This window comes from Erythrolamprus reginae, chromosome 1 (genome assembly GCF_031021105.1).
Source record: "Erythrolamprus reginae isolate rEryReg1 chromosome 1, rEryReg1.hap1, whole genome shotgun sequence".
NCBI lineage: Eukaryota > Metazoa > Chordata > Lepidosauria > Squamata > Dipsadidae > Erythrolamprus > Erythrolamprus reginae.
The window spans coordinates 85627214-85652655 of record NC_091950.1 but is presented as its reverse complement, the minus strand read 5'-3'; the positions used below and the strand labels follow the sequence as shown (position 1 = coordinate 85652655).

The 25442-nt window shown below is 41.4% G+C and overlaps 1 protein-coding gene across 3 annotated transcripts in view; it reads right to left on the bottom strand.

Annotated features, from left to right (window-relative positions):
- Positions 1-25442, bottom strand: part of MGA (MAX dimerization protein MGA) — an 88366-nt gene that overhangs the window by 32826 nt on the left and 30098 nt on the right. For all 3 annotated transcript variants that reach the window (XM_070757349.1, XM_070757368.1, XM_070757358.1), the window contains 8 exons: positions 24456-24789; positions 23432-23676; positions 20440-20583; positions 17999-18053; positions 14739-15232; positions 10906-11179; positions 7886-8347; positions 4876-5154 (listed from right to left, as the gene is read on the bottom strand). In XM_070757349.1, coding sequence (XP_070613450.1) covers positions 4876-5154; positions 7886-8347; positions 10906-11179; positions 14739-15232; positions 17999-18053; positions 20440-20583; positions 23432-23676; positions 24456-24789 — 2287 coding nt within the window. The remainder of the gene's footprint in view (positions 1-4875; positions 5155-7885; positions 8348-10905; positions 11180-14738; positions 15233-17998; positions 18054-20439; positions 20584-23431; positions 23677-24455; positions 24790-25442) is intronic.

Sequence of the window (25442 nt, the reverse complement as noted above, 5' to 3'; positions counted from 1 at the left end):
GCCGCCGGAGGACTTGGGGACCACGAACACTATGGAGTAGAACCCCTTGCCTCTCTGCTCTGCTGGGACCGGTTCTATTGCCCCAATGTCCAAGAGGTGTTGGACCTCTTGAAGAATAAGAGATCTCTTTTGAGGGTGACTTAAGGTGGGACATTGTACAAATCTGACTGGAGGGGTCCGCCAAAAGTTTATCCGCAGACCCTGGCTCACAGTCTCTAGGGCCCATGCGTCGGTGGAGATGAAGCCCCAAAATTCGGTGAAGAATTGCAGGCGTCCACCTATGGGCGGGTCGTGGCTGGAGTCACTTCTGCTTGCGGAATCCCCCTCTGTTGCCACCTCTGTAGGATCTGCGAGGCTGCTGAAACTGGCGGTTTCTATCTCCGTATCCGCCTCTGTCAGATCGAAAGGACTGTTGGGTATATGACCCCTGTCCATATGTCCGAGCAACTGGTGATGAGGTCAAGGATGTCTCTGGCCGAAAGGACTGCCTGCGAAAGTAGGGGGCCCCTCGCCTATCCTGTCTCCTCGCTGACCGTGGCAACACCTTTCTCTTGTCCCTGTCTTCGATCAAGACAGTGTCTAACGACTCACCAAAGAGTTTAGTACCCTGATATGGTGCAGTGGCAAGGTGCCATTTCGATTTCACATCTGCTTGCCATGACCTGAGCCAAACCAATCTTCTGGCAGAGAGATTAGTTGCCAATGCTCGAGAGGAGAATCTTGCAGCCGCTAGGGTGGCATCTGCAGAGAACTTAGTAGTGGCAATGAGTTTGTTAATATCTTGACGTAGGCGAGCGTCCTCTGGGCCCAGCCTGGAGAGCATATCTTGGAGCCACAAGATGGAGGCCCTGTTGAAGAAGGCCGCCGAAGCAGCCCTCAGGGACCAGGCTGAAAGTTGGTGCATTCTCTTGACCAGGTTCTCAGCCCTTCTATCCTCTGGGCGTAGGCCATCCGCCATCTCTGAAGGTACCACTGCGTTGGACATCAGAGAGGTGACAGGAGTGTCCACTGAGGGGTACTGGAGTAAATCCTCCACCTCTGGATCAAAGGAATAAAATCTCCTGTCAATAACTGATGGACCCAGGGCTGCTGATGGATTCTGCCAGGGCTTTTTAATATTTTCTGCGAAGATAGGTACAGCAGGGATATGCTCTGATTCCCTCTGGGGCTCATTAATTAGCCTAGCCGCTGGCATGATGCCCACTTCTTGGCCAGCTGGTTTAGATGAGTTATCTGGCAGCAGCGTGGCCTTGGCCTTGTTCAAGAGGGTCCTAAACAAGGAGTGTTTGAATAGTCCTATTAAGGGTGGCTGCTCTGGTAGGGTGGTCTCATCCCCTGAGAGCTCATCCTCTGCATCTGAGGCCATCTCTCCTGGATCCAAGTCTTCCTGAAAGGAATCATGCAAGGAAGGAGCAGGAGCAGGAGCAGGAGCTGTCCAAGGGTCTGATCTGATGGCTCGGGCTGGCTGGGGAGATGGGCGTTGCTGGGCACCCACTGCGATACCCTGGGAATATGCAGACGCTATCATGTCCTGTAGTGAGGGGGACATAGTCTGCCAGTTGTCCATGGGGCCCCTGAGCCCCGCAGCAGTTGGGGTAAAGGTGGCTGCAGGTGGCTGCCCAGATTGAGACCATGATTGAGATGGTCTGGACCATTCTGCTCTTTGAATCCCCTCTGATGGAGGTGGAGCACTCACTGGCCGGTCAGGAGACAATTCCCCAGCTGCAGAGAGATGTGGTCCCTCAAAGGGAGCAACAGAGACCGAGGGGCTTTGCTGATGCTGTGGAATGGAAGTGGCAGAAGGGCTAGGGCCTTGCCTTGGCTTATTCAATTCCAATTGGGCCTCTAGGGCCTTGATCTTCTTCTCAGCCTCCCTCAAGGCTGAAGATTGGGAAGACTTCCCCTTGGACTTAGAGCCTTGGCTCTTATCCTTCCCCTTGCTAGTGGAGGGGACAGCTGGGTCAGTTGGATTATTCTGTTGTTGAGACATTATTAATGATCAACACTCACGGTACAGTGAAAACCAAGGGCTCGATATAACAGGAACTGCAAAGCACAATTAGAGAGAATGCTATCTCATTCCTCGGAGGAACTAGTCATCAACTTCCTGTCAGGTGGTTGGGATAGACTGGTCTCCTGAATTGCCCTGGCCACGCCTCTCTCCTTCTGTGGAGGAAAAATGGCCGCCGTGGAGTGCAAGCAATTGCTGACTCACTGGCTGATGGCCCCCACCTTTGCTCCAAAATGGCGTCCCCCACAAAGAGAGGCGGAGCTATCCTGCCCTCGGTGGCTTGAGGACTCACCCTGTCTCCTTGCCGGCAGCTCGGTGGGTACCGCCCCAAAATGGCGAATTTGCCTCCCGGTCAGCTACGTGACCTTACTGGGAGCCCCTGTTGCGGTCTTACCGCCAAATTGCCCCCCTGCGGTCCCGGTCAGCTACGTGACCTTACTGGGAGCCCCCTCGGCTTTGCAGCCATTCTGCCTCTCTGCGGCTCGTCACGCCGCTGTAAGGAATCGGCGGCCGCTTATAGCGCCGCCGAACAGCTGATCCCTGAATCGGGGAGCGTTGCGGCTTCTCTGCCGGCTCCCAGCGTCTTCCGTGGCCGATTGCGAGGCCGCCAAACAGCTGATCTCATTCAGGACAGCCGAGCCGAAGAACGGTAATCTGGCGAGGGGGGAGGGGTTTGAGCGCAAACGTCAGGGATCCCATATTTATCCTCCCTGTCTGCAAGGCAGTGCTCCGGAGAGCAGAGGCCTCTCAGGGGTGAAGCGTTGGAGAGCAGTACCCCAGAGGGAAGAGGCTCTCAAGGAAATTCATTCTCTCTTCTTCCTGAAAAAGAAAAGAAGAAACAATTAGAGAAAAAACATGCATTTATTAAAAGAATTTTACTCTCCGTAGAGAGGAGAAAACTCAGCGTCCCTACACTATGACTGAGTTTTTTAGACTGACCTAAGGAGGGTAGTGGTGGGCGGGACATAACAATTATGCTAATTTTTAACTCAGTCCCTGCCAATCAGGCTGAATAATAACCCACCTTGGACTCTCTGAAGCAGTGCAGTGGAGAATGTTTTCCCAGCCCTAAGTTTTTGCAGGGCTTTTCTCATTACTCTAACTTGCTCTGAGTACATTTCTTTCCAGCCCTAGCCAGGTGCTAACGATGTTCCCAGCTCTTACCTGCTTGAAAGCTCTTTCATTGTTACTCTCTACAAAGAAGAATATTTTCAAAGCCCTAAGTCTTTGCAAGTTTTTTTCCATTGCTCTACTTGCTCAGACTGTTTCTTTCCAGATGCTAATGATGTTCCCAGCTTTTACTGCCTTGCAAGCTCTTTCATTACTCTCTCAGAATTAAAAAAAAAATTAAGCCCTTAACCAGGGGATAAAATAATGTGCTGAAGCTGACCAAACTAAGGATGCTAGCCAGATGAATACCCGGTAAGCAGATTCTTTTCCCCATTTTCCTCCCCAAAAACTAAGGTGCGTGTTATATTCCAGTGCATCTTATACTCTGAAAAATACAGTATATTGGCTGAGAAGGGATAAAATTCATTTCAAACAAAACAGGGCAGAACTGCATAGTTATATAACATACATCTTAAGAACTTGCATTCAACCTATAATGCTACAAAAGCAGAGGTAACTATATTAGAGACTGACTGTCGGCTGTTAACCGAAATAGATGTATTCACAATATAACAAATTTGACCAAAATAATGAAATCATTAAAAACATAACTAAAAGAGAATTCCTGTAATAATTAACATGTTGAAATTAACACTACTAAGTAATTAATACAAATTAAAGGTCCCCTTTTGAAAAAGACAGCAGACACAGCTCATATAGAAGAACCATCGACTTAAGTCTGGCTAAGGTAAGTCAGCAAATGTATTCATGAAGAAAATGGTTTCAAAAGAAAATAATGTTGTTTGGCATCTTTTTCGATAAATCCATATATTCGAGCTAGAAAGCCTATGTACAGAAGTGTCTAAAGGATTGAAAGAAAGACCATATTCCATTAAATGGGATACAATTCAAGGGGGAAAAGAGATCTTCTACTGTAAAGCCAAGATATTGGAAATATTCTTTTGGGTGGCATGGAAGAAAACAACATTCTTGATGTTAATGACACAATTATTAGAATATTCTTTTGGAGAAGATGTATCTGTCACTTACTATCATAACTTTAAAATAGTTCATAGCTATTAATGAATTTTTCCAGGATGATATTGACTACTTATCCTGCAAAAATATCATTAAAATCCCATGACTCCTGAATACTGATACAAAAAAAAAAATCAACTTTCTTTTTGTTCCTATGTTAACATGCTATTTCTTTTGCACTAATACAACTTACATTAAAGAAGTGTACATTAAAGAAGTGTTTTTACCTTCTAGTAACAAATAATGTAAGTACTGAATGGGGAAAAAACATTCCCAGAGGGTCAGGAATAAATTAATCAAAACTAAATTATCCAATCTAGATGGTGGGCATAATCCAGCAAATACTGAGGAAAATAAAATTTGTGAACACAGCAGGAGCATATGTTCCCTTTCAAGTGAGCTTTTAAAAAAGGAACGGGATAGCTCCCTTTTGCTGTGTTTTTTATTTTGCCTCCCATTACAATTGCTTCCCAATTTGACTCCTGCCTATAAAAGTGGTTCCCTAATTTAGAGAAGACTTGAAACAACATTAAGAAGTGTGGAGAAACGATTTATGGATTGAAAATGAAGAAATCTAGGCGGGCCGATCCAATCACTTCCCTACACTTATATGTAAGTAAATGCTTATCTATTAAATAGGATAGCAGGTTCTGCCATTTTACAATTACTTACACAACCCTATAAAATAAGAGCAACATATTTGCTGCATTCTGTACCTGGATTACGGAGCATTATGGGCTGTAAACTGGACTGTGCTCCTGAAGTTTGAAGTTGATTCAAGGGAACCAGTTGGATAATCTGGCCATTGGGGTGTCGGTAGAGATTAACAGCACCTGGATGCCTCAAAGGTTGTAAAACTACTCTTTTCCCGGAAGCAAGTTGCATATTTTGTGAAGGTCGCAAGGTAGAAGAACACTGCTGTACTGGAATCAAAATAAATCGGGTTCCCATGCGATATTCTGCTCCACGAGGCAAACCTGGAGGACTTGTAGCACCTGTATTATTGCGAAAAAACAATTTTCTTAGTGAATTCTTACTACTCAAGTAAGACTTGCAGACTATTTTACAAAGTTGAGATGCAAATTTTTGCAAATTAGTGCTTCCCAAAATAGATCAAGCAAAAAAATAGATCTGTTTTTGCTTTTCAGGGGATTTAAAGAGACGAGAATTTTAAAGGGACAAGAAAGATTCCACATCTTTATTCCCTCTCTTGATGAAGAAAGAATCTATAGCTGGAAGAAGAGAACTCATTATTACCAAACCCAAAGTATATAAAGATGTATAATAGTACAGTTATAGTAATAACATTAAGAACCTGGTATTATAACTATTACAAAAAAAGTGCAGTTTATTGGTGTGGCAGTATCTGGAGACAATGCAATTAGTGGAAAACATGAAAAAAAATCAAAATAGTGATTTTAAAATTGAGATTGAAACATTATAGAGGGTAGAAATAAATTTTCATACCAATTATAATTAGTAAAATATTTAAAGGAATCGCCAAGTATTCCAACTTCGTAAATTATGAGGCCCTACTTTTGCAGACTATCCTATCTGGAACAGTGCATATGTTATGGCAATATGTCATAACATGTGTCCTTGGCTAGGAACTAGTAATATTAATAATAATAAAAACAATCAAGATTAGAGCTTTTGTGTCTGTTTGTGTTTATAACTATTGGACTGGAAATTCAAGTCCTGCCTTGGAGAAAAGAACAGCTAAGTGATATTGCATCACTCTAATGGCAAACATTCCTATACATTTCCAAGAAAAATGCAGACTTCTCCATGTAGTTTTTGTCAAAACTGAAGAGTGACTTTGAAAGCATCTGCATGCACAAAAACACATAATTCCCTATGCCACAAATCTAATGTGGTCCTGAAATTAAGCGAAATTGTACACTCCTCAAATTAAAGTGCAATTCTGAGCAGAAAGGAGGGAAATGAGATTAATTTTACATCATTCCCAACTAAAGGATGGCAATCTATTCTTCCAGCAATTGTGCTTGAGATCACTGTGAAGCAGAGAAATGTGGCAGAGGTGGGTTCACCCAAACCATTAATGGTGTCCTGATGGCATCATGGAACCGAATCGGTTGTTGCCCTTCCGCGGAGGTGGGCATCTTTTTTTTGGGGGGGGGGGAGTTCGGAATTTCCCCCCCGTGTTTTTGCTTATTCTGAGCATGTGCAAAAACCGATTTTCCTGTATTTTGGTTTTGGCTTTTTGTGTGTGTGTGTGTGTGTGTGTGTTTCTGATTTTTTGCTACTGTAGATGTGTGTGTGTGTTTGTGCATGCCTCGTACCACGAGGTGTAGCCACACAGCACATGAGGAAGCAAACCAGCAGCGAAGTAAGTTAGAGCCCATCCCTAGAATGTGGTATGCACATATATTTCCATACGTCTACATAGAAAAGAATTTAAATTAATATATTCAATATTCCGAGAGCTTCCAGATTTTGTAGGTTTCTAATTCTATTTAGTGTCAGCCATATAGCCTACGATCGCTGAATAAAATTTGCTCCTTCTAACTTGATTGTCCTTATGTTTTCTTGAAAATATAAGAACATAATGAAAAAGATATTAATTTTTATATTAACCTGATAGCATGGCAGTCACATAGAATGGAACAATTGCATGCTGCACAAGATTCCCGAGAGTAAATCAAGATTTCACACAGTCTTTTTTGACCCAATCTTATGAAAAGAACAGAAAATGTAGTGCAAAGAAGAATCTTAAGGAATATCTGAAGATCAGTGACAAATGTGAATTTTCACACGTTATAGTTATTAAGGGTATTATTTGACATATTTAACTATATAATAAATATTGCTTAATTCTGTAGAGATACAAATTTTGATTCTCAATTTACACCTTTTACAAAAATATTTGAAATAATTATCAATTATTTTCAGTTTCCACCTGTATACTCTAGTGCCCGCGTTCATTTTTCACTACATCAGCAAGACATGAATAACTTAGTTTGACTTTGAGCAGTTAAACTACCAGGAAAGCTTTACTATTAGGACAGTATATCTGTATGTTCAGGAAGAACTCCCATATCTCAGCAGTCCCCAACCTATATGGCATGGCAGCCTGGCTGTGGAGGAAGAGCTGGTAAGCACTGGTGTATAGGCTGATCCACCACTTGTGCAAGTCAAGCTGTGCACATACGCACCAGCCCATTGACTGAACATGTCAAGCTATGTGCGTGCATGCCAGCTTGATGCTTGTGTTAAGTCGACCTGTTTGCTTGCATGTTGGACTGCCACACGTGCAAGTTGAGTTGTGTGTGCCAGCCTGCTGTTTGCGCAAGTGGAGCTGCGCATGTGCATGGTGGCCTGCTGCTTGCACAAGTTGGGTTTTGAGCATGCGTGCCAGCCTGCCACTAACACAAGTCAAGCTACATGCATGCATGCTGGCCTATTGCTTGCACAAATCAAGCTTCGTGCATGCACAGTGCATCCACAGTGATCCACTCAAGCTATGTGCAGGCGCACCGGCCTACTGCTTACGCAAGTTGAGGTGTGCACATGCACATCATACAAGCCAAGTTGTGCATGTGCTGGCCAACCACTCATACGACCAGTTCCAAACAGCCCACATCTCGGTGGTGGGTTGCGGCCTGGGGACCTTTGCTCTATCTCATTACAGGTTGGCTGGCAATGCAAAGATTCAATCAAAACAAACAATCTGTAGCAAGAAGTCATGATAAATAGAAGTTTTACCCTGTTTTTGATTTGACGGAGGGCTTTTTTGAATTCCTGAGATTCCAGCAGGTTGAACATAGCTAACTGATGAAGTTGGTGAAGTCACAGTGAGTGGGACTACAGCTGTGGGCGTAGAAACGGGAATTGAAGACTGAGCAAAGGGCATGCTTGTAATTGGCTTTGTTATTTCCGTAGCATCTGTGGCTGAGGATATATTTATTTCTTGTTTTCCAACAGTATTCGTACAACCAATGTCAGAAGGATTGTTATTCTTCAAAGGACTGGAAATTGTTACAGGAACTGATGCCACAGAAGTTACAGCAGTTGTAGTGTCAACTGTGGTTGAACCAGCAGAAAGTGAGATAGATTTGGTATTATATTTCTGTGGTCCTGTCAGAGATTGAAATGATCCAGTTTTGAAAGCCTTCTTATTTAGAGAGCTCAACTGATTGGTCATACCATCTAATAATGGCCGAGGAGCTGAAACAAATATTTTCAAAATCAATATATTAATGTTTTTATTTTATATTTTCTACATGTATGGCAGTGATTGATTCTGGTTGCATTTTCTTACTAAAGAAGGTCAAGTACAGAAGAAAATCTCTTATCCTGCCCATATCTTAAAAGCTTCTGTTATGAATCCATGTAAGGACAACATATATAAAAATGGTTACATGCAAGCAAAAACTTATTTTAAATAGTTTAAAATATTTCTGTTTCCTTACATGAAACTTAATAATAGTAACAAAGTTAAGGGACAAATCACAGAAAAAATAGATACTTTTCCTGAAAAAAATTGAACAAATTATTACAAAGTATTTCCTAATATTTTAGTTCTGAATAACACCTAAAATAAAATATAGTGTTTAAAAAAAGGAAACCCAGTTTAACAGAGCTATGGGCAGAAGTCCCAAAGGTGCTTTTTCTAAAAGGCAACTGAACTTTTTTGGTTTTGATTTTCTTTGAAAAGGGGAGTTGACTTACCTGATACACCCTTTCATGTAAGTTGCAGCTAACATTCAGATAAGGGTTGTCCTCGTCCAATCATATAGAGGACTGAGTTTGTCAATCAAAATCCCTAGTAGCTCCGTCCTCCATTTTGGCCATATCCCCAGTTTAGACAAAGTCAGACACACAGACTTGACGTTAAGTGGGGACGGATGTTTGAAACTTAGGTTGGGTAGGCAGTTTCTGGAGTGGTCAAGCCATTTTTAAAAAAAATCTGCCATGCATTGTTGATCTGTGGCCGCAATGATTATTTGTACGTTAGACAGATCCATGAGATTAGAGGGGCCTGGTTGGCCTATCTGAACAGGAATGCCCGCATTAGATATAGCTGACCCATCTAATTGGGATTGGAGCTGCACTGAGGCTACAACTGTATGCCGCCCCGAGTCTACGGGGAGGGGCGGCATACAAATATAATAAATAAACAAACAAACAAACAAACAAACAAACTGGAACAGATGGTCCCAAGGCAGATGCAATGGGGGGGGGGGGCAGGCCCCGATTGGTGAGGCATAGTGAAGCCCAAATCTCCCCATACATTGGTATTGACCAAAGTAATGGCTGGAGTGTCCAAACTAAGATGGTGAGTTGATTGAACTGTATAAAATCATGCATGGGATAGAAAAGGTGGATAGAGAAAAATTATTTTCTCTATCAGACAATACTAGGACAAGGGGGCACTCCCTAAAGCTCATAGGTAAGAAAGTGAGGACAAATGAAGGGAAATATTTCTTCACCCAGAGGGTCGTTGGTTTATGGAATTCACTTCCAGAAGAGGTCGTGACAGCTGTCAGCCTTGATAGCTTCAAGGCAGGATTAGACAGATTCATAGATGCCAAGCATATAGATGGTTATTGAAATGGATATCCAAGTGCTGCCTCTATGTTGGTTGAGGCAGGCAGGATTCCCTTGAGTACCACTTGTTGTTCATTTTTGTAGCGCATGATCACGCTTCTTCTTGTCCCGCTCAACCATGCGTGAGGAGCATCTGGAAATATGAGCCTCTGCGGGAGCAGGATGTGCGATATCATTGTCCAGATGTATATGACTTCTAATTGACTTTTGCTGCTTCTCAGACGGCGGAGGCATTTTGACTGAGGAGTTAGTTTCAGCCTTGATGATAGGCAATGAAATTTGGTTGTGGCTCTAATGAGGCAGAATTGATCTGCCGATAGTTTAAAATGGCCATCCCAACGGAAGAAAGTTCCTGCGGGCAGGAAAAAACAGTGCAAGAAAACGCGACCTGTGCATGGCAACAATCACTTATTAGTAGAGTGGCAGGCCTTAGTTAATAGGAACGAGCAAGTTCATATCTCCGCACTGTTCCAGCCAATGATATAATGAACGTAGCTGTGGAAAGCTGGGTTTCCTGCAGAGATAATGAGCAGTGGGAAGAGAAGGCAGTGTCCTTATCTGGGTGCTAAGGCGGATGCCGGCCAGCTCCCTCGATAGCCCCCGGGGCTTGTAGCGACATACTGATACGATCTCTTTGCATGGTAAGTCGCAGGGGAGAAGAGAGCCGAAGGCCATCCCCCCATTCTAAATGTTCGTTCAGGTTGGACTAGCGATGCGTGGACCAAAGTAATAGAACAGGGCAGAAAGTTAACTCACAGAGATGACAAATTGGAGAGAATTGAAGCTAGCAGTCAGGTGAATGAAATAACCATGTCTATCCTCATATAGGACTGAGTCTAAACTGGGAATATGGCCAAGATGGTGAACACAGCTACTAGGGATTTTGATTGACAGACTCAGTCCTCGATATGACTGGACGAGGACAACCCTCCATGGAGAATGTTTCACTTCCCATCCAAGAAGCTTTTTCGATTCTTCAGAAGTTCTTCATTTCCACCCTCAAGCCTCACATCATCTTGGTTTTTAATTTAACTTTTGTCATTTTTCTCCATGGTTGGTTTAGCAGTATATCAGAATCAATGGCACAAGGCAACATGATAAAATAAAGCACTCTTTGTTCTTCATTCATCCATTCATTTCTTTTACAATATGATAGGGAAAAAAATCCAACCTACCTATCTGTCTCTGTGCTGAAACATGAGAAGTGGAGACTGTTGTAGTATCAGTACGAAATGGAGTTTTAGATGTTTCTGATGTGGACACTTCTACTGGCAGTGATTCAGAAGCAGCAAGTTTATTACTGGGTGCTATCTTGAGGATCATTTTTGAGAAATCAAACATGGTCGATTGCAGTCTACCCGTGACATAAGCTGCTAGATGACTGGCTGGATGCAATGCTCCCATCTGTCCCAAGAGAAGTTTGGCTTGAGGAGAATTTTTACCATTAATCTGAAATAAAAGAGGCAAAATACCATACCCACTACCACATCAAGGTTCAACAGAGTCTAGAACACAGGTGCTGATTTAATTTGTACCTAAAGCATTATGGGCTGTAAACTGCACTATGCTCCTGAAGTTTGAAATTGGTGCAAGGGAACCAGTTGTATAATCTGGCTATTGGGATGTCGGTAAATCACATGACTACGCTTTGAGCACTTGACAATCGAGCTACATTTACAACCCCTTGAATAACCCTTGAAGTGTTCCATGGTCATGTAACTGCATTTTATGACAGTTTTGCCAAAAACTAGCATTTACTTTCAATTTTTGGCAAAACCATACCCATATTAAACCACAGGTTCCCTTAACAACCAGTGTTCACTTAATAAACAAAGCAAAAAAATTAATAAAAGTGGGTCAGTCATGTGGGTGACCCAATTCATGACCATCACAGTGGTGATGGATAGCTCCATTATAGTCATAACTTGAAGATTACCCATACTAGATGAATTTTCTTCTGATTGATAAATGAAGAATTTCTGGACTAACTGTTTACCCTTCCTGTTATTTCAAAAAGTGCAAATAAGCCTACAGTTTTTGACTTAATTGTTTTAATACACTGCCTTCTACTTCAGTAACATGGCCAAGATTAGGACTAAAAAAGGTTAAAGTCAGCAGTCAATGCTAATAGGCAAGAAATTAGAAAACTCATCTGTTTATAATGTGGCAAGAGTATAAAAAAATGAAGTAATCAGAGTTTAGAGTGACTCTACAAATAAGATTAGGAGTCCTACTCTTTCTATTCTGTCCCCCTTCACTTAAGAATAACAATTACTAACAAATATTAGGGCTGAAGGTGGAATTCTATACAGTGGTACCTCAAGATACGAACCTAATTGGTTCCAGGGGGAGGTTCGTAAGACGAAAGGTTCGTAAGACGAAACATTGTTTCCCATAGGAAACAATGTAAAGTCAATTAATCCGTGCAACAAGAAAAAAACCCCGCAAAAAACCGCTGCCGCCTGGCTGTCACCTTTTAAAATAGCGGGGGGGGGGGGGCTTTCCCAGCAGCCTCCGGAACCAGGAAGTTTGGCAAAATTTCAGGGTTCGGGAGGCTGCTGGGAAGCCCCGCAGCCCGGCTGTCACAACAACCGGGAGGCTTCCGCCTTTGGGTTTTCCGCTCGGGGGGGAGCAGGAGGACCTTCCTAACTCCCTCCTCCCCGAGCCGAAAACACAAAGGCGGTCTGATGCCGCCAGCTTGAGCCAGGAGGCATTCAGGGCGTGGAGGGTTTCTTAGCTTTCCTCTTCCTCATTCTCCGTGAAAGCTGGAGGACAAATAGAGAAGAAACGGTGAAGAGAAGAGCCTCCTTGAAAGGTTGAGGACACATGGAGATCAAACTGGGAAGAGGAGAGGTGAAAAACCCTCCGTGAAAGGTTGGGGACACATGGAGATCAAACTGGGAAGAGGAGAGGTGAAAAACCCTCCGTGAAAGGTTGAGGACACATGGAGATCAAACTGGGAAGAGGAGAGGTGAAAAACCCTCCGTGAAAGGTTGGGGACACATGGAGATCAAACTGGGAAGAGGAGAGGTGAAAAACCCTCCGTGAAAGGTTGATCTCCAGTTTGATCTCCATGTGTCCTCAACCTTTCACGGAGGGTTTTTCACCTCTCCTCTTCCCAGTTTGATCTCCATGTGTCCTCAACCTTTCAGGGAGGGTTTTTCACCTCTCCTCTTCCCAGTTTGATCTCCATGTGTCCTCAACCTTTCAGGGAGGGTTTTTCACCTCTCCTCTTCCCAGTTTGATCTCCATGTGTCCTCAACCTTTCACGGAGGGTTTTTCACCTCTCCTCTTCCCAGTTTGCTCTCCATGTGTCCCCAACCTTTCACGGAGGGTTTTTCACCTCTCCTCTTCCCAGTTTGATCTCCATGTGTCCTCAACCTTTCACGGAGGGTTTTTCACCTCTCCTCTTCCCAGTTTGATCTCCATGTGTCCTCAACCTTTTACGGAGGGTTTTTCAGCTCTCCTCTTCCCAGTTTGATCTCCATGTGTCCTCAACCTTTCACAGAGGGTTTTTCACCTCTCCTCTTCCCAGTTTGATCTCCATGTGTCCTCAACCTTTCACAGAGGGTTTTTCACCTCTCCTCTTCCCAGTTTGATCTCCATGTGTCCCCAACCTTTCACGGAGGGTTTTTCACCTCTCCTCTTCCCAGTTTGATCTCCATGTGTCCTCAACCTTTCACGGAGGGTTTTTCACCTCTCCTCTTCCCAGTTTGATCTCCATGTGTCCCCAACCTTTCACGGAGGGTTTTTCACCTCTCCTCTTCCCAGTTTGCTCTCCATGTGTCCCCAACCTTTCACGGAGGGTTTTTCACCTCTCCTCTTCCCAGTTTGATCTCCATGTGTCCCCAACCTTTCACGGAGGGTTTTTCACCTCTCCTCTTCCCAGTTTGATATCCATGTGTCCCCAACCTTTCACGGAGGGTTTTTCACCTCTCCTCTTCCCAGTTTGATCTCCATGTGTCCCCAACCTTTCACGGAGGGTTTTTCACCTCTCCTCTTCCCAGTTTGCTCTCCATGTGTCCCCAACCTTTCACGGAGGGTTTTTCACCTCTCCTCTTCCCAGTTTGATCTCCATGTGTCCCCAACCTTTCACGGAGGGTTTTTCACCTCTCCTCTTCCCAGTTTGATCTCCATGAGTCCTCAACCTTTCACGGAGGGTTTTTCACCTCTCCTCTTCCCAGTTTGATCTCCATGTGTCCTCAACCTTTCACGGAGGGTTTTTCACCTCTCCTCTTCCCAGTTTGATCTCCATGTGTCCTCAACCTTTCACGGAGGGTTTTTCACCTCTCCTCTTCCCAGTTTGATCTCCATGTGTCCTCATCCTTTCAAGGAGGTTCTTCTCTTCACCGTTTCTTCTCTATTTGTCCTCCAGCTTTCACGGAGAATGGGGAAGAGGAAAGCTAAGAAACCCTCCACGCCCTGAATGTCTCCTGGCTCAAGCGGGTGGCATCAGACCGCCTTTGTGGTTTCGGCTGGGGAGGAGGGAGTTAGGAAGGTCCTCCTGCTCCCCCGAGCCGAAAACCCAAAGGCGGAAGCCTCCCGGTTGTTGTGACAGCCGGGCTGCGGGGCTTCCCAGCAGCCTCCCGAACCCCGAAATTTTGCCAAACTTCCCGGTTCCGGAGAGCAAACTGCGTTCTGCGTTCGGAGACTGCTGGGGAGCCGCGCGGCTGTTTTAAAAGGTCACAGCCGGGCTGGGGGGCTTCCCAGAAACCTCCCGAACCCGGAAGTTTGGCTAAAGTTCAGGGTTCGGGAGGTTGCTGGGAAGCCCTCCAGCCCGGCTGTGACCTTTTAAAACAGCCGGGTGGCTTCCCAGCCGTCTCCTGAAGCTGAACGCCAAACCCGGAAGTTCGGGTTTGGCGTTCGTAACATGAAAAAACTTCGTAAGAAGAGGCAAATTTTTTGTGAACCCTGGGTTCGTATCTCGAGTTGTTCGTAAGATGAGGGGTTCGTATCTTGAGGTACCACTGTACACTGAAATTCAAGCTGTCCCAGAAGAGTCCCCTACCTGAATTGAACCTGAGGGTGTCAAGTCATATTTGCATGTGTTAGCAATCAGCTTTCCTGCAGAAGTCAGTCCTGCATAAAAGGGTAAACCTTTCTTCCTCTTTTCTTGTAACGTCTCAGGGGTTGTTAATTTTTCTGTTCTTTTGCACGGTGACAATACAGCATTAGTTGACTCAATAACGACAGGAAGACTTTGGTTCTTGTTCTGACATGGTGGCATGGAGATTCTCACTCGTGAAGAATAGATGGGTATGTGCTTTTCATCCAAGGTTTGGCTTTCAGATTCTAGCTCAATAATAAAATGGCCCACTTTGAGCAATTTAGGCATCTTATTTCTGATATGCTGCAATAAGATATTCAAGATCTCTTTGCGATCCTCCTCCCAGTTGCAATCAGAAATAATCTCAATTAGTTTGCTTTTGCCGTCTGGGGTAATGCGATGTATATAAGAAATAGATGGATCCGCAGCACTACAGGAAAACCACCAGCTTTTCTCTAGGAAAGAATGGAAAAAGATTTCTGAAATATTGCAACTTTACAACTTCCAATTTAACTTGGACTTGTTCCATTCTTTTCATCAACATGAAAAGGGGAAATACCAGAAGAAACATACGTGCATCATGCTTTATTAATAATAAAACTACAATATTTAGGCATATGGTAAAGACAGTTGAATTTTATATTGGCCATGTATTGATTAATATACTGAGATAGTAAATTTTAGAAAATATATGCTATAAAATATCCAATCTAGTAAAAATCATATTTTTTGCTAATCTAATTTTCTGTCAACATTTCTATTATTCTTACTGCTCATATTTTATCATACCAGTATATAATTATCAACTCTTTTAAATATTTCCCAAATTATATAAAGCTTGTTTTACTGCAAATGAGGGTATCTGACTAGATTTTACCTGGCAATTGTGAATGTTTCCCTTCAAAATTATTTAAGAATTGAAGGGTATTTTTGAATTTTTGCTAATACTTGTTTTTGAAAATGCTTTATTTCCTGGCTAGAGACACTCAGAAGCAGAATGGTGTTTTCCCTTCATCAGCTACATTTATATAAATCTTGCATTAAGTCTATAATTTAACCTGTCATGATGTATTGTTTTAATTGATAACTATGGATAGTGTAATAGAGTTAATAGAAACAGTCATAACTGGAACCAGCTATAGTTCTAATTTGAAATGCAAATATTATTGATCAATGTGTTTTTCCTTCCCTTTAGTGTTTTTCCATAAGTAAAGCATCCACCACCACCACCCTGAACAATGAAAAATGCATTGGTTGCCACAGGAAGGAATTAACCAACTGGCTTGTTGCAGGTGGGGGGAGAAGGGAGAGAGTCAGAGAGAGAAAGAGAGTTTGCTCTAAGTGGTTAAGGCATCAGGCTAGAAATATGAAGACTTTAAGTTCAGATCCCCCTTTAGCCATGAAAACCAGGTGGGTTGACCTTAGTCCAGTCACTCAGGGTTGTTGTGGGGAAAATAAGAGGAGGCGAACAAGTATTAAGAGTATTTGCTGTCTTGTTTATACACCGCTCAAAAAAAAAAAAGGGAACATTTAAACAACAAAATATAACTCCAAGTAAATCAAACTTCTGTGAAATCAAACTGTCCACTTAGGAAGCAACACTGATTGACAATTTCATATGCTGTTGTGCAAATGGAATAGACAACAGATGGAAATTATTGCCAATTATCAAGACACAATCAATAAAGAAGTGGTTCTGCAGGTGGATACCACAAACCACATCTCAGTACCAATGCTTTCTGGCTGATGTTTTGGTCACTTTTGAATATTGGTTGTGCTTTCACACTCGTAGTATCAGGAGACGGACAGGATGGCACATCAATGCGAGCTGTGGCAACAAGGTTTGCTGTGTCTGTCAGAGTAGTGTCCAGAGGCTGGAGGCACTACCAGGAGACAGGGCAGTACACCAGGAAATGTGGAGGGGGCCATAGGAGGGCAACAACCCAGCAGCAGGACTGTTACTTTCACCTTTGTGCAAGGAGGAACAGGAGGAGCACTGCCAGAGCCCTGGAAACTGACCTCCAGCAGGGCACAAATGTGCATGTGTCTGCACAAACGGTTAGAAACCATCTTCATGAGGATGGTATGAGGGCCCAACGTCCACAGATGGGGGTTGTGCTCATAGCCCAACACCGTGCAGGACGCTTGGCATTTGCCACAGAACACCAGGGTTGGCAAATTCACCACTGGCACCCTGTGCTCTTCACAGATGAAAGCAGGTTCACACTGACCACATGTGACAGACGTGACAGAGTCTGGAGACGCCGTGGAGAGCGATCTGTGCCTGCAACATCCTTCAGAATGAACGATTTGGCAGTGGGTCAGTAATGGGGTGGGGTGGCATTTCTTTGGAGGGCCGCAAGCCCTCCATGTGCTCACCAGATGTAGCCTGACTGCCATTAGGTATCAATATAAATACATACACACATATGCAGAAAATAGTATAAGGGCAGACTAGATGGACCATGAGGTCTTTTTCTGCCGTCAGACTTCTATGTTTCTATGTTTCTATATATTTTTACATTTTTAACTCTTCTGTTAACAAAATAATTGAAATGTAAAACTAAATTACCCGTAGCAATTATTTTGCCTGATTCAACTCATGTAACAAATATTTTAAATTCTAGACTTATTTTCTATTTTAAGTAATAGTCAATGTTTTTTGCTAGTGAGTTAACACAGATTTAGATACAGAGTTACAGTAAGCAGTACCGCCTCAGATCAAATTGGGTAGTTCTTAGTTAGCGATCATGCAAGCAGTAGCCGTACTGCTGTACTTATGCTCAAACCCTCAAAGAATCATTACAGCACCCTTGTGGTCACATGATCAAAATTTGGCCACTTTATTGACTTTTATTTTTAAACTAAACAATCCAGAGTGATGCAGGAATTTATATAAAGAAAAACAAATGATACAATATTGAGGGTCTAGGTCAATATTAATGTTGTTGCATTTAAAGGCAGGACAAATCAATCAGAATATGCATTAAATTTACCCACTCTCTCCTCCGCAACATTGTTTTCCATAATCTATATTGCCTCAATTTAGTTCTGCTTTGCTTCTTCCTTTGAAAAAATATTAAATTTTATTTAAATTACAAAAATTAGGCTGTACATATTTCATTGTCATCTGTCTTTTCCCCCTGTATCTCCTACTAATTCTATGTTATTGAACTGATCACAACAAGAACACGATGGCTAAGATCAGGTTTTAATTTTACCTCCAGGGTCTTTATCCTCTCCAATTTTCAGGGGCTGGGGATCTGCATCATGTTCCTGGAATAATATAGAAATATATATATGTATATATCTTAAAATCTGATTATAAATTGAAAGCCTTCTTTCCCAATATACTTATCTGAAATCAATCTTTAAATGCCAATATTTCAAAATGAGACATAGACTGAGCCATATATGGCAAAATTAGAAACTGCCAGTTTTCTGACTGATAGATTACATGTCACATAGTTTTGGATAATACATGTAGTCCTTGAGTTACAACGGCAAATTGAGCCAAGATTGTGTGGCTAAAGATATGCTCATAAAGCATGGTATCATGTAAAATGTAATCTTGGTTGCCACCCTAACTCCAAGATGTGCACAGGTCATTAAGCAGGAAGTGGTGGGAGTCCCAGTGGAGCATTGCAAGGGTGCCGCAGAGGTATGAAGGAGGCCCTGGGAACCCCAATGTAGACCCTGTGCAAGTGAGGGAGAGGGATGATGCAGGTACATGCATGCAAGTACAGAGAGGCCAAGAAGAAGGATGAAGCATGGGGCACAGGAAAGAGAGGGGGCGGCTTACCAGAGTGCAAGTTCCTTGCTGGCTTCCCCATTGACTTTGTTAAAGTTGTTCTGTCTTTAGAAATCTTCCCCTCCCCTGTAATTTCAGGTACGGGTTGCAAGTCCATTTTTTTCAGCACCAATATAATTTTGAACAGTTGCTAAAAATGGTGGTAATCTATAGCACTGGTATGTGCTGGTGGTGACCTATTCAAGAACTCATTAGATCTAACAGCTTAGTTTTCTGAGATCATCTGAGATTATCTAAGATGCTAAAAATCCAGGGAAAAGGTACATCTGATCTTTAAGAATTGCAGAAGCTTTGCTCATATGGGTCCTAAACCACTGACAAATATTAGAAAACCAAAAAAGCCCATGTTGACAAATCTAGGGTGCAAGATTTTATTTTTATTTTGTTAATTCAAAAAAGAAAACATGCTTTATATTTATTTAAAACTGGAAAAAAATGTGCCCCAGAATTTTGGAATTTGGCAGTGGCCAACTGAGTCCACTGGGGCCAATTTCCTGCTTAGCACGAAATTAAAGCATCCAAATTAAAGCATCCCAAACAGATGATTATCCAGCTTCTCTCAAATTCATCCAGTAAAGGGCCCTTCTAACATATTACTTCCTGCAACTTGAATTCATTATTTCATGCCCTGCCTTCTGGAAGAAGAAAAAACAGGTCCTCTGATTGTTTTTATGTCACATCCCTACAGGTTACTGAAGAATATTATCATATTTATTTTTAGTTATCTCCTCACAAGGCTACATATAGTCAAGTTACTTTAATCTCTCTTCATCAACTCTCTGATTAATAAAGTAAACTTTCTGAGCGAAAAACAGCAAAAAATTAATAAAAGCAAATAAAATGGTTCAGATGGCCACACGCTATAAATATGAATAGTAGAATTAAAATTTCCAAATATTAGTTTGCAAAATTACTGTGCATATAATTCTATATATTATATTATTGCATATGTATGTACATATATTCACACTGCACATGCACATACAGATGACTTGCTGTGGTCAATGACAAGTAAGACAGAACATAAAACAAAGTAGCCATGAAAACATTAAAAAGTACATTTATGAACACATAATTTATGTTTAGGAACATATTCCTAAAATATGTTTAGGAACATAAAGAAATTTTGTAACTATCCTGGGGAAGTAAGGATTCTAGTCCAAGTATAAAAAGTAAATGCAAATGGAATGATCCACAGAACAAATGAAACTTTTTTTTAACAACCAGAGTTAATAAAGTTGCTCCCTCACCTGCCATAATACTGTATTGTGCTCCCCAACCATTTTGACTTTTCTTTCTTTTCCAATCCTAATTAAGATGGGATCAGAAAGCCTATAAGAGGCACCTAGTCCTACAATCTTTAGAAATGCCCTTCTAATATTTTCAGGGAGTTAAAAAAGGATGGCAGTGGAAGGGTTCAAGAAGACAGTCCACTCATATCTTCATTCTTAAAACCACCAGAAATGCCGCCAAATTCACCATCAAAATTATTATTGGGAGGGAGGGAGAATAGATCAAGAAATAAGGGAGGGCGAAATGGAATGGTTTGCCTCACATTGTTCTCCTCTTACCATCCTCAACTTTATAGTTAATTACATCCTCTGACTTCAATAATTTCCTCAGCAAAGTCTTCAAGAACAAATCATGATTTGTCTAGCAACAAAGCACATTAACAATTTAGTTTGGTAGTACTGCATCTAGGTTCTTTTCCTTTAGTTTCATATCTGGTTTGATCATTACTGAACATGTTTCAAATTACTGTATACTACTAACTAGTTTAATGTGAGCCCCATAACTATTTTATCATTTTCTTAAAAGATATACATTAAAAAATAGTCAATACTACTTTACCTTTTCAACATGTTTTTCACAATTCAAGGGGCAATTTCCCTGCTGATCTTTCTCCTGCACTTTCCGTTCATATATTCGCACACGGGCACAAGTCATCATACTTTCAAAATATAGATAAATAGGGTCCTTATCTTCTTCTCGAATCTATAAGCCACACAGTGAGCTTTCAGTTAAATGAAAGTGTACATTACATTTATATCATTTGAACAATTTAAGCATCTTTTGCATTTTCTCTAGAAATATAAAAAGGGAGTAGCATCTTTCAAAAGCTAGCTAAGGTTTATTGGAAATGTTTCCAATTGAGCAAGAAAATAGACTACCTGTCTGTCTGACCGCCCATAAATAAGCCATGAGACAGCATGAATAAATAGTATTTCAGCCATTTTCTTTTAATGCCCCTTTAAACAAACTAGTTTAAGCATATGAGCATTTTGTTTATTACACTTCCCAGTTTGTTACATTGCAGTTTGTTACACACTTAGTTACCCTGGGAAAAATACTATGATCAAGTGAAAAACAGTATTTCCACCTGTTATTTCTCAAGAAGCTGGAAAAAATAAAGATGGAAGAAGAGATGTTTGCTACTGTAATGGTACAGATAGGAAGGAAACAGACATGTTTAAAAGACGGATGTTGACAGAGTGTGCCCTGCAAGAAAAGTATCTGTAGTATAATTTCAGTTGGGTAATCAACTGGCCTAGAATGTAGTAGCATAGGTAGTTATGCCTCATTACATCCATGTAACATTTCTATTCTATAAACTGCACTGACTCCTATACATGTCTAGATGCAATTTATTTATAAAGTCGTGTGTGGCAAAAAAAACCAACAACCCCAACCCAGCACAAACTAGGTGATGTGTGGGATTGTCTTCTCCCAAAGGCACCTCCCCATCTCATATATCTCAACAGAGATGGTACACTCTGGATCCTTTCCTGGAAAAAGTGCCACCTTGCAAAACCCAGGAAACATATATTCTCAATGGCTGCCCCCCCCCCCCCTTTGGTATGTTCTTCAATGATCACTGGTATTTAGTCAGCTTTGACCTAAGGGCCTTCATAAAGGCAATTAAGATCTGGTTCTTTCCCTGGGCACTTGGGTCAAGACGATTATGTAAGATATAAGTTATGTTAGTTCAGATCATCTTTTAATTGTTTTAGTGTTATGTGCCATTTTCCCTTTGGTTTAATCATTCTCAACCTGCAGGTTGGAACCCCTTTGGGGGTCGAATGACCGTTTCACAGGGGTCATGTAAGACCATGGAAAAAGACAAATTTCCCATAGTGTTAGGAACTAAAGCTTCTATTCTGGCGCCTTGGGACATATTTTTACAATCCGACCAATCAGGCGTTTACAGTGGGGGTGTCCCTCTGGCCTTCCTGCCAATCAGCTTAAAGCTCTGTTGGGAGAATTGGCGCTAGACTTACGGTTGAGGATCACCATAACATATGGAACTGTATTAAGGGGTTGCGACATTAGAAAGGTTGAGAACAACTGCATAATTAATTTGTACTGTGTTGATACTCAAGAATGAGCTGGATGGTCATATACAGTAAATCTTCTAAACCAACAAACTAAGCTGGATGAGGTCTGACAATGTGTGGATTAGGCATCAATTTTTTTAATAAATCCATTTCAGTGTATACATTTGGGTATGATAGTCCTATAAATGTAGGTGAATACATTTTAGAGAATTAGAGTGATGTTAGCATAACATTTGTAACATATGAAACAACATTTTTATGAGAAAAGGATTTATCTGTGACTTGTTCAAGTGGTAATCTTTGCAGTCACGTAGGGATTCTGTATTAGTATAGAACAATTTTTGAAAACTTTTATAATCAGTGTTTTAAAGGGTATCCTGCCATCCATCATAAATTGCATGCTCAAAGCATGTGTCTCACTCTTTCCTATTTGTTTTAAATCAAGAGAGACTTAAAACAAGAATAGGAAAAAAAGGTAATTATGTACTTTCGAAGATGACTGAGCAAAAAAATTAAAGTAACCTGTATTCTTCATGATCTCTCTCAGCACCACAGAAAAGAATATGATTCATTCATTCATTTAATTTTATTCAACTTCCATGCCACCCAATCCCGAAGGACTCAAAAAGATACAAGCAATAAAAGGAAGTCAAATATAATATCTAAAATTAAACCCCTGTAAATAAAATCCATTTGTATAAAAAACAGTCATAATCATATGCATACACACCATTCATAGAGTTTGGCCATGAAAGATGTACAATTCAGGGCCCCCAGGCCTGCTGGCAAAGCCAGGTCTTCGTAGCCTTGCGGGTGGGAGCAGTAGGGACATTGGGGGGGGGAGTTGGTTTCATAGAGCCGGGGCCGCCACAGAGAAGGCCGTCCCCTGCGGTCCCGCCAACCTGCATTGTTTAGTCGATTGGACCTGGAGGAGGTCATCTCTGTGTGCTCTTATTGGTCTCTGGGAGGTATGTGGTAGGAGGCGGTCCCATAGATAGTCTGGCCCTGAGCCATATAGGGCTTTAAAGGTAATAATCAACACCTTGAATTGTACCCAGAGACTAATACGAAGCCAGTGCAGCTCGCTGAGCACAGGTCTTATATGGGTATACCAAGTTATATCCATGACAGCTCTCGCGGCTGCATTCTGAACTATTTGCAGTCTCATGTAGAGTACATTGCAATAATCATGACAGGAGGTGATGAGGGCCTGATCAAGTAACTTTTAGGAGCTGGAGCAAGATAGACAGGTGAACTAATACTATAAAACTAATTAAATACTGTAGTTCCAACCAATGTTTAACAAAAAACAGTGGATGGAAATCATGTAGCAACATAGCAGTATTATATAATCACAAATCACCCAGCAAAAGCTGCATAATTATTATTGGAGCAAATCAGAAATTTGATCTGAAATCAGTTATATAAACTGCCAATATATTTGTAAAAGAGAACAATATTCTATGAGATATATTTCTGGTTTAACCTTAAACCTTACTTTTACTTACCACTGGATTGGGTCGAGGTGTATATACTCGTAATGGTTTGACTCCATTGGCAATTGAATTAACTTCAGTTGCTGTAGGTCTATCATCAATTGGTATGATATCTGGAGTAGGTGACATTGCAGTTTTTGTTGTTTCAACATCTGATGGAGTTGGGATGTAAATTGGTTCTGGATCCATCTCTCCATCTTTTTTTACCCACAATGGAAAATTTTTAACAGGTTTTTCTGGTTCTGTATCACAAATAGCTAACAAAAAATGAAGTTATTTTTCAAAGAAAAGTCTCTAAAACCACAAAGTACTACCTAGATATATAAGACCTTTCTCTCAGCAAAGTAATTAAGGTGGTAGTCTGTTTTACTTAAGCAATCAAAGAAATACTGAGCAGAAAAAACATTGGAGGTAAGTACAACAATGGGGGGGGGGGGGGGGAGAAAGCCTGCAAAGACTTAAGGCTTCGCAGAGAGTAATAATGAAAGAGCCTGCAAGGTAACACCTATCTGAAATGTGGAATTCTTTTGTCAGATAGACTAAACTGTTCAACACTTTTAGGGTTAATATAAATTAAGAATACATTTATAACAAACAGTAACAAACAGGACAAAAAATAGAGAAAAACTGCTTTGAATTGGTGTGATCATAACCCAGAATTCACTGAGCTTTTTGTAAATATTCCTAATCATTCAACTTTTGCAGAATTTAATTTTTTCATCTAGAAATAACATTATTTTTGAAAACTATGGAAACCAAACCTGTAAGGACAAAATATAAATTAACCCAATGTTATTCGACATTGATTATACTTTTTTCTTGGAAACCTATCATTAGGTTTTCACTACAGCTACTATAACAAAAAAAAAACCCAATAACATCTTTTCCACTACATTTACTGCCAAATTATCTCTTGAACTGAAATTACAGTTACAAAAGGGAGTTGTAAATGTGATTATAATTGAAAACCTTTTGCATTTAAAAATTATACCCTACATCAATTCCATAATGTGAATGTGTGCTTGTCAATACTTACTATATGCAATCTTCTTTTTCTTCTTATCTTTTAGTTTCATTTTTTCTTGCTCATCTTTTGCTATTACATCTGTCTGTTGTTCCTGATTTCTTTCAGGATATAATTTATGCTTCCCATGCAGAGGCTTCTCCTGGATCTTTTTCTGCTTAACTAAGACAACTTTTCTTTTTAGGCAAGTACATCCAAACATGCAATCTGGTTTACGGCAGTGCGTTGGCTGACGTTTTTCAACAGCTAAACTAGGACAGATACACCCAAGCCGACAAAAATCATTGTTGCATGGTGGTGCTTTCTTTTTAATTATTTTGTGAATAGGTCTGTTTTTGAGTGAAGCCTGAAAAGTATTAATATATACCTTTGTTATATATTTAGATAAATATGTGCAAAGCCACAAATGAAAAGCAAATGTCATAGTATAATTTACAGAATTATTGACAAACAATTCTATATAGCAAGCTAGCAGTTGCTTTTAATCTACAGTGATCCCTCGATTAGCACAGTCTCGATTAGTGCGAAACGCCACAACACGGTTTTTCAAAAAATATTAATTAAAAAATACTCCACGGTTTTTTTGCTATACCACGGTTTTTCCCACCCGATGACGTCATACGTCATCACCAAGAGTCACTTCTCTGTCTCTTTCACTTTCTTTCCTGTCATTCTCTGCTTCAATCATTTTCTCATTTCTCTTTTTTTCTCCCTTTTTCTATCATTTCTCTCTCTCTTTCTTCCTCTCTCACACTCTCTTCCTCCCTTCTCTCTCCCCCCCTCCTGCAAGTAGAGGTCGGGTGTGTTACCGGGAGCTGGAGGTGGCGTGGGGCCGGACACTAGGTGCTGGGGAGGACAAAGGAGTGAACGTAGCTACTGCCTCTCAGCTGCAGAGCCGAATGGGGGCGGAGGCAACAGCGGAGCCCGGCGCTGGGGCCATGCGAGGCTGTTCATCCAGGGGGGCGTGGACTGGCAAGTCGCCCTCCTTTCTCTCTCTTT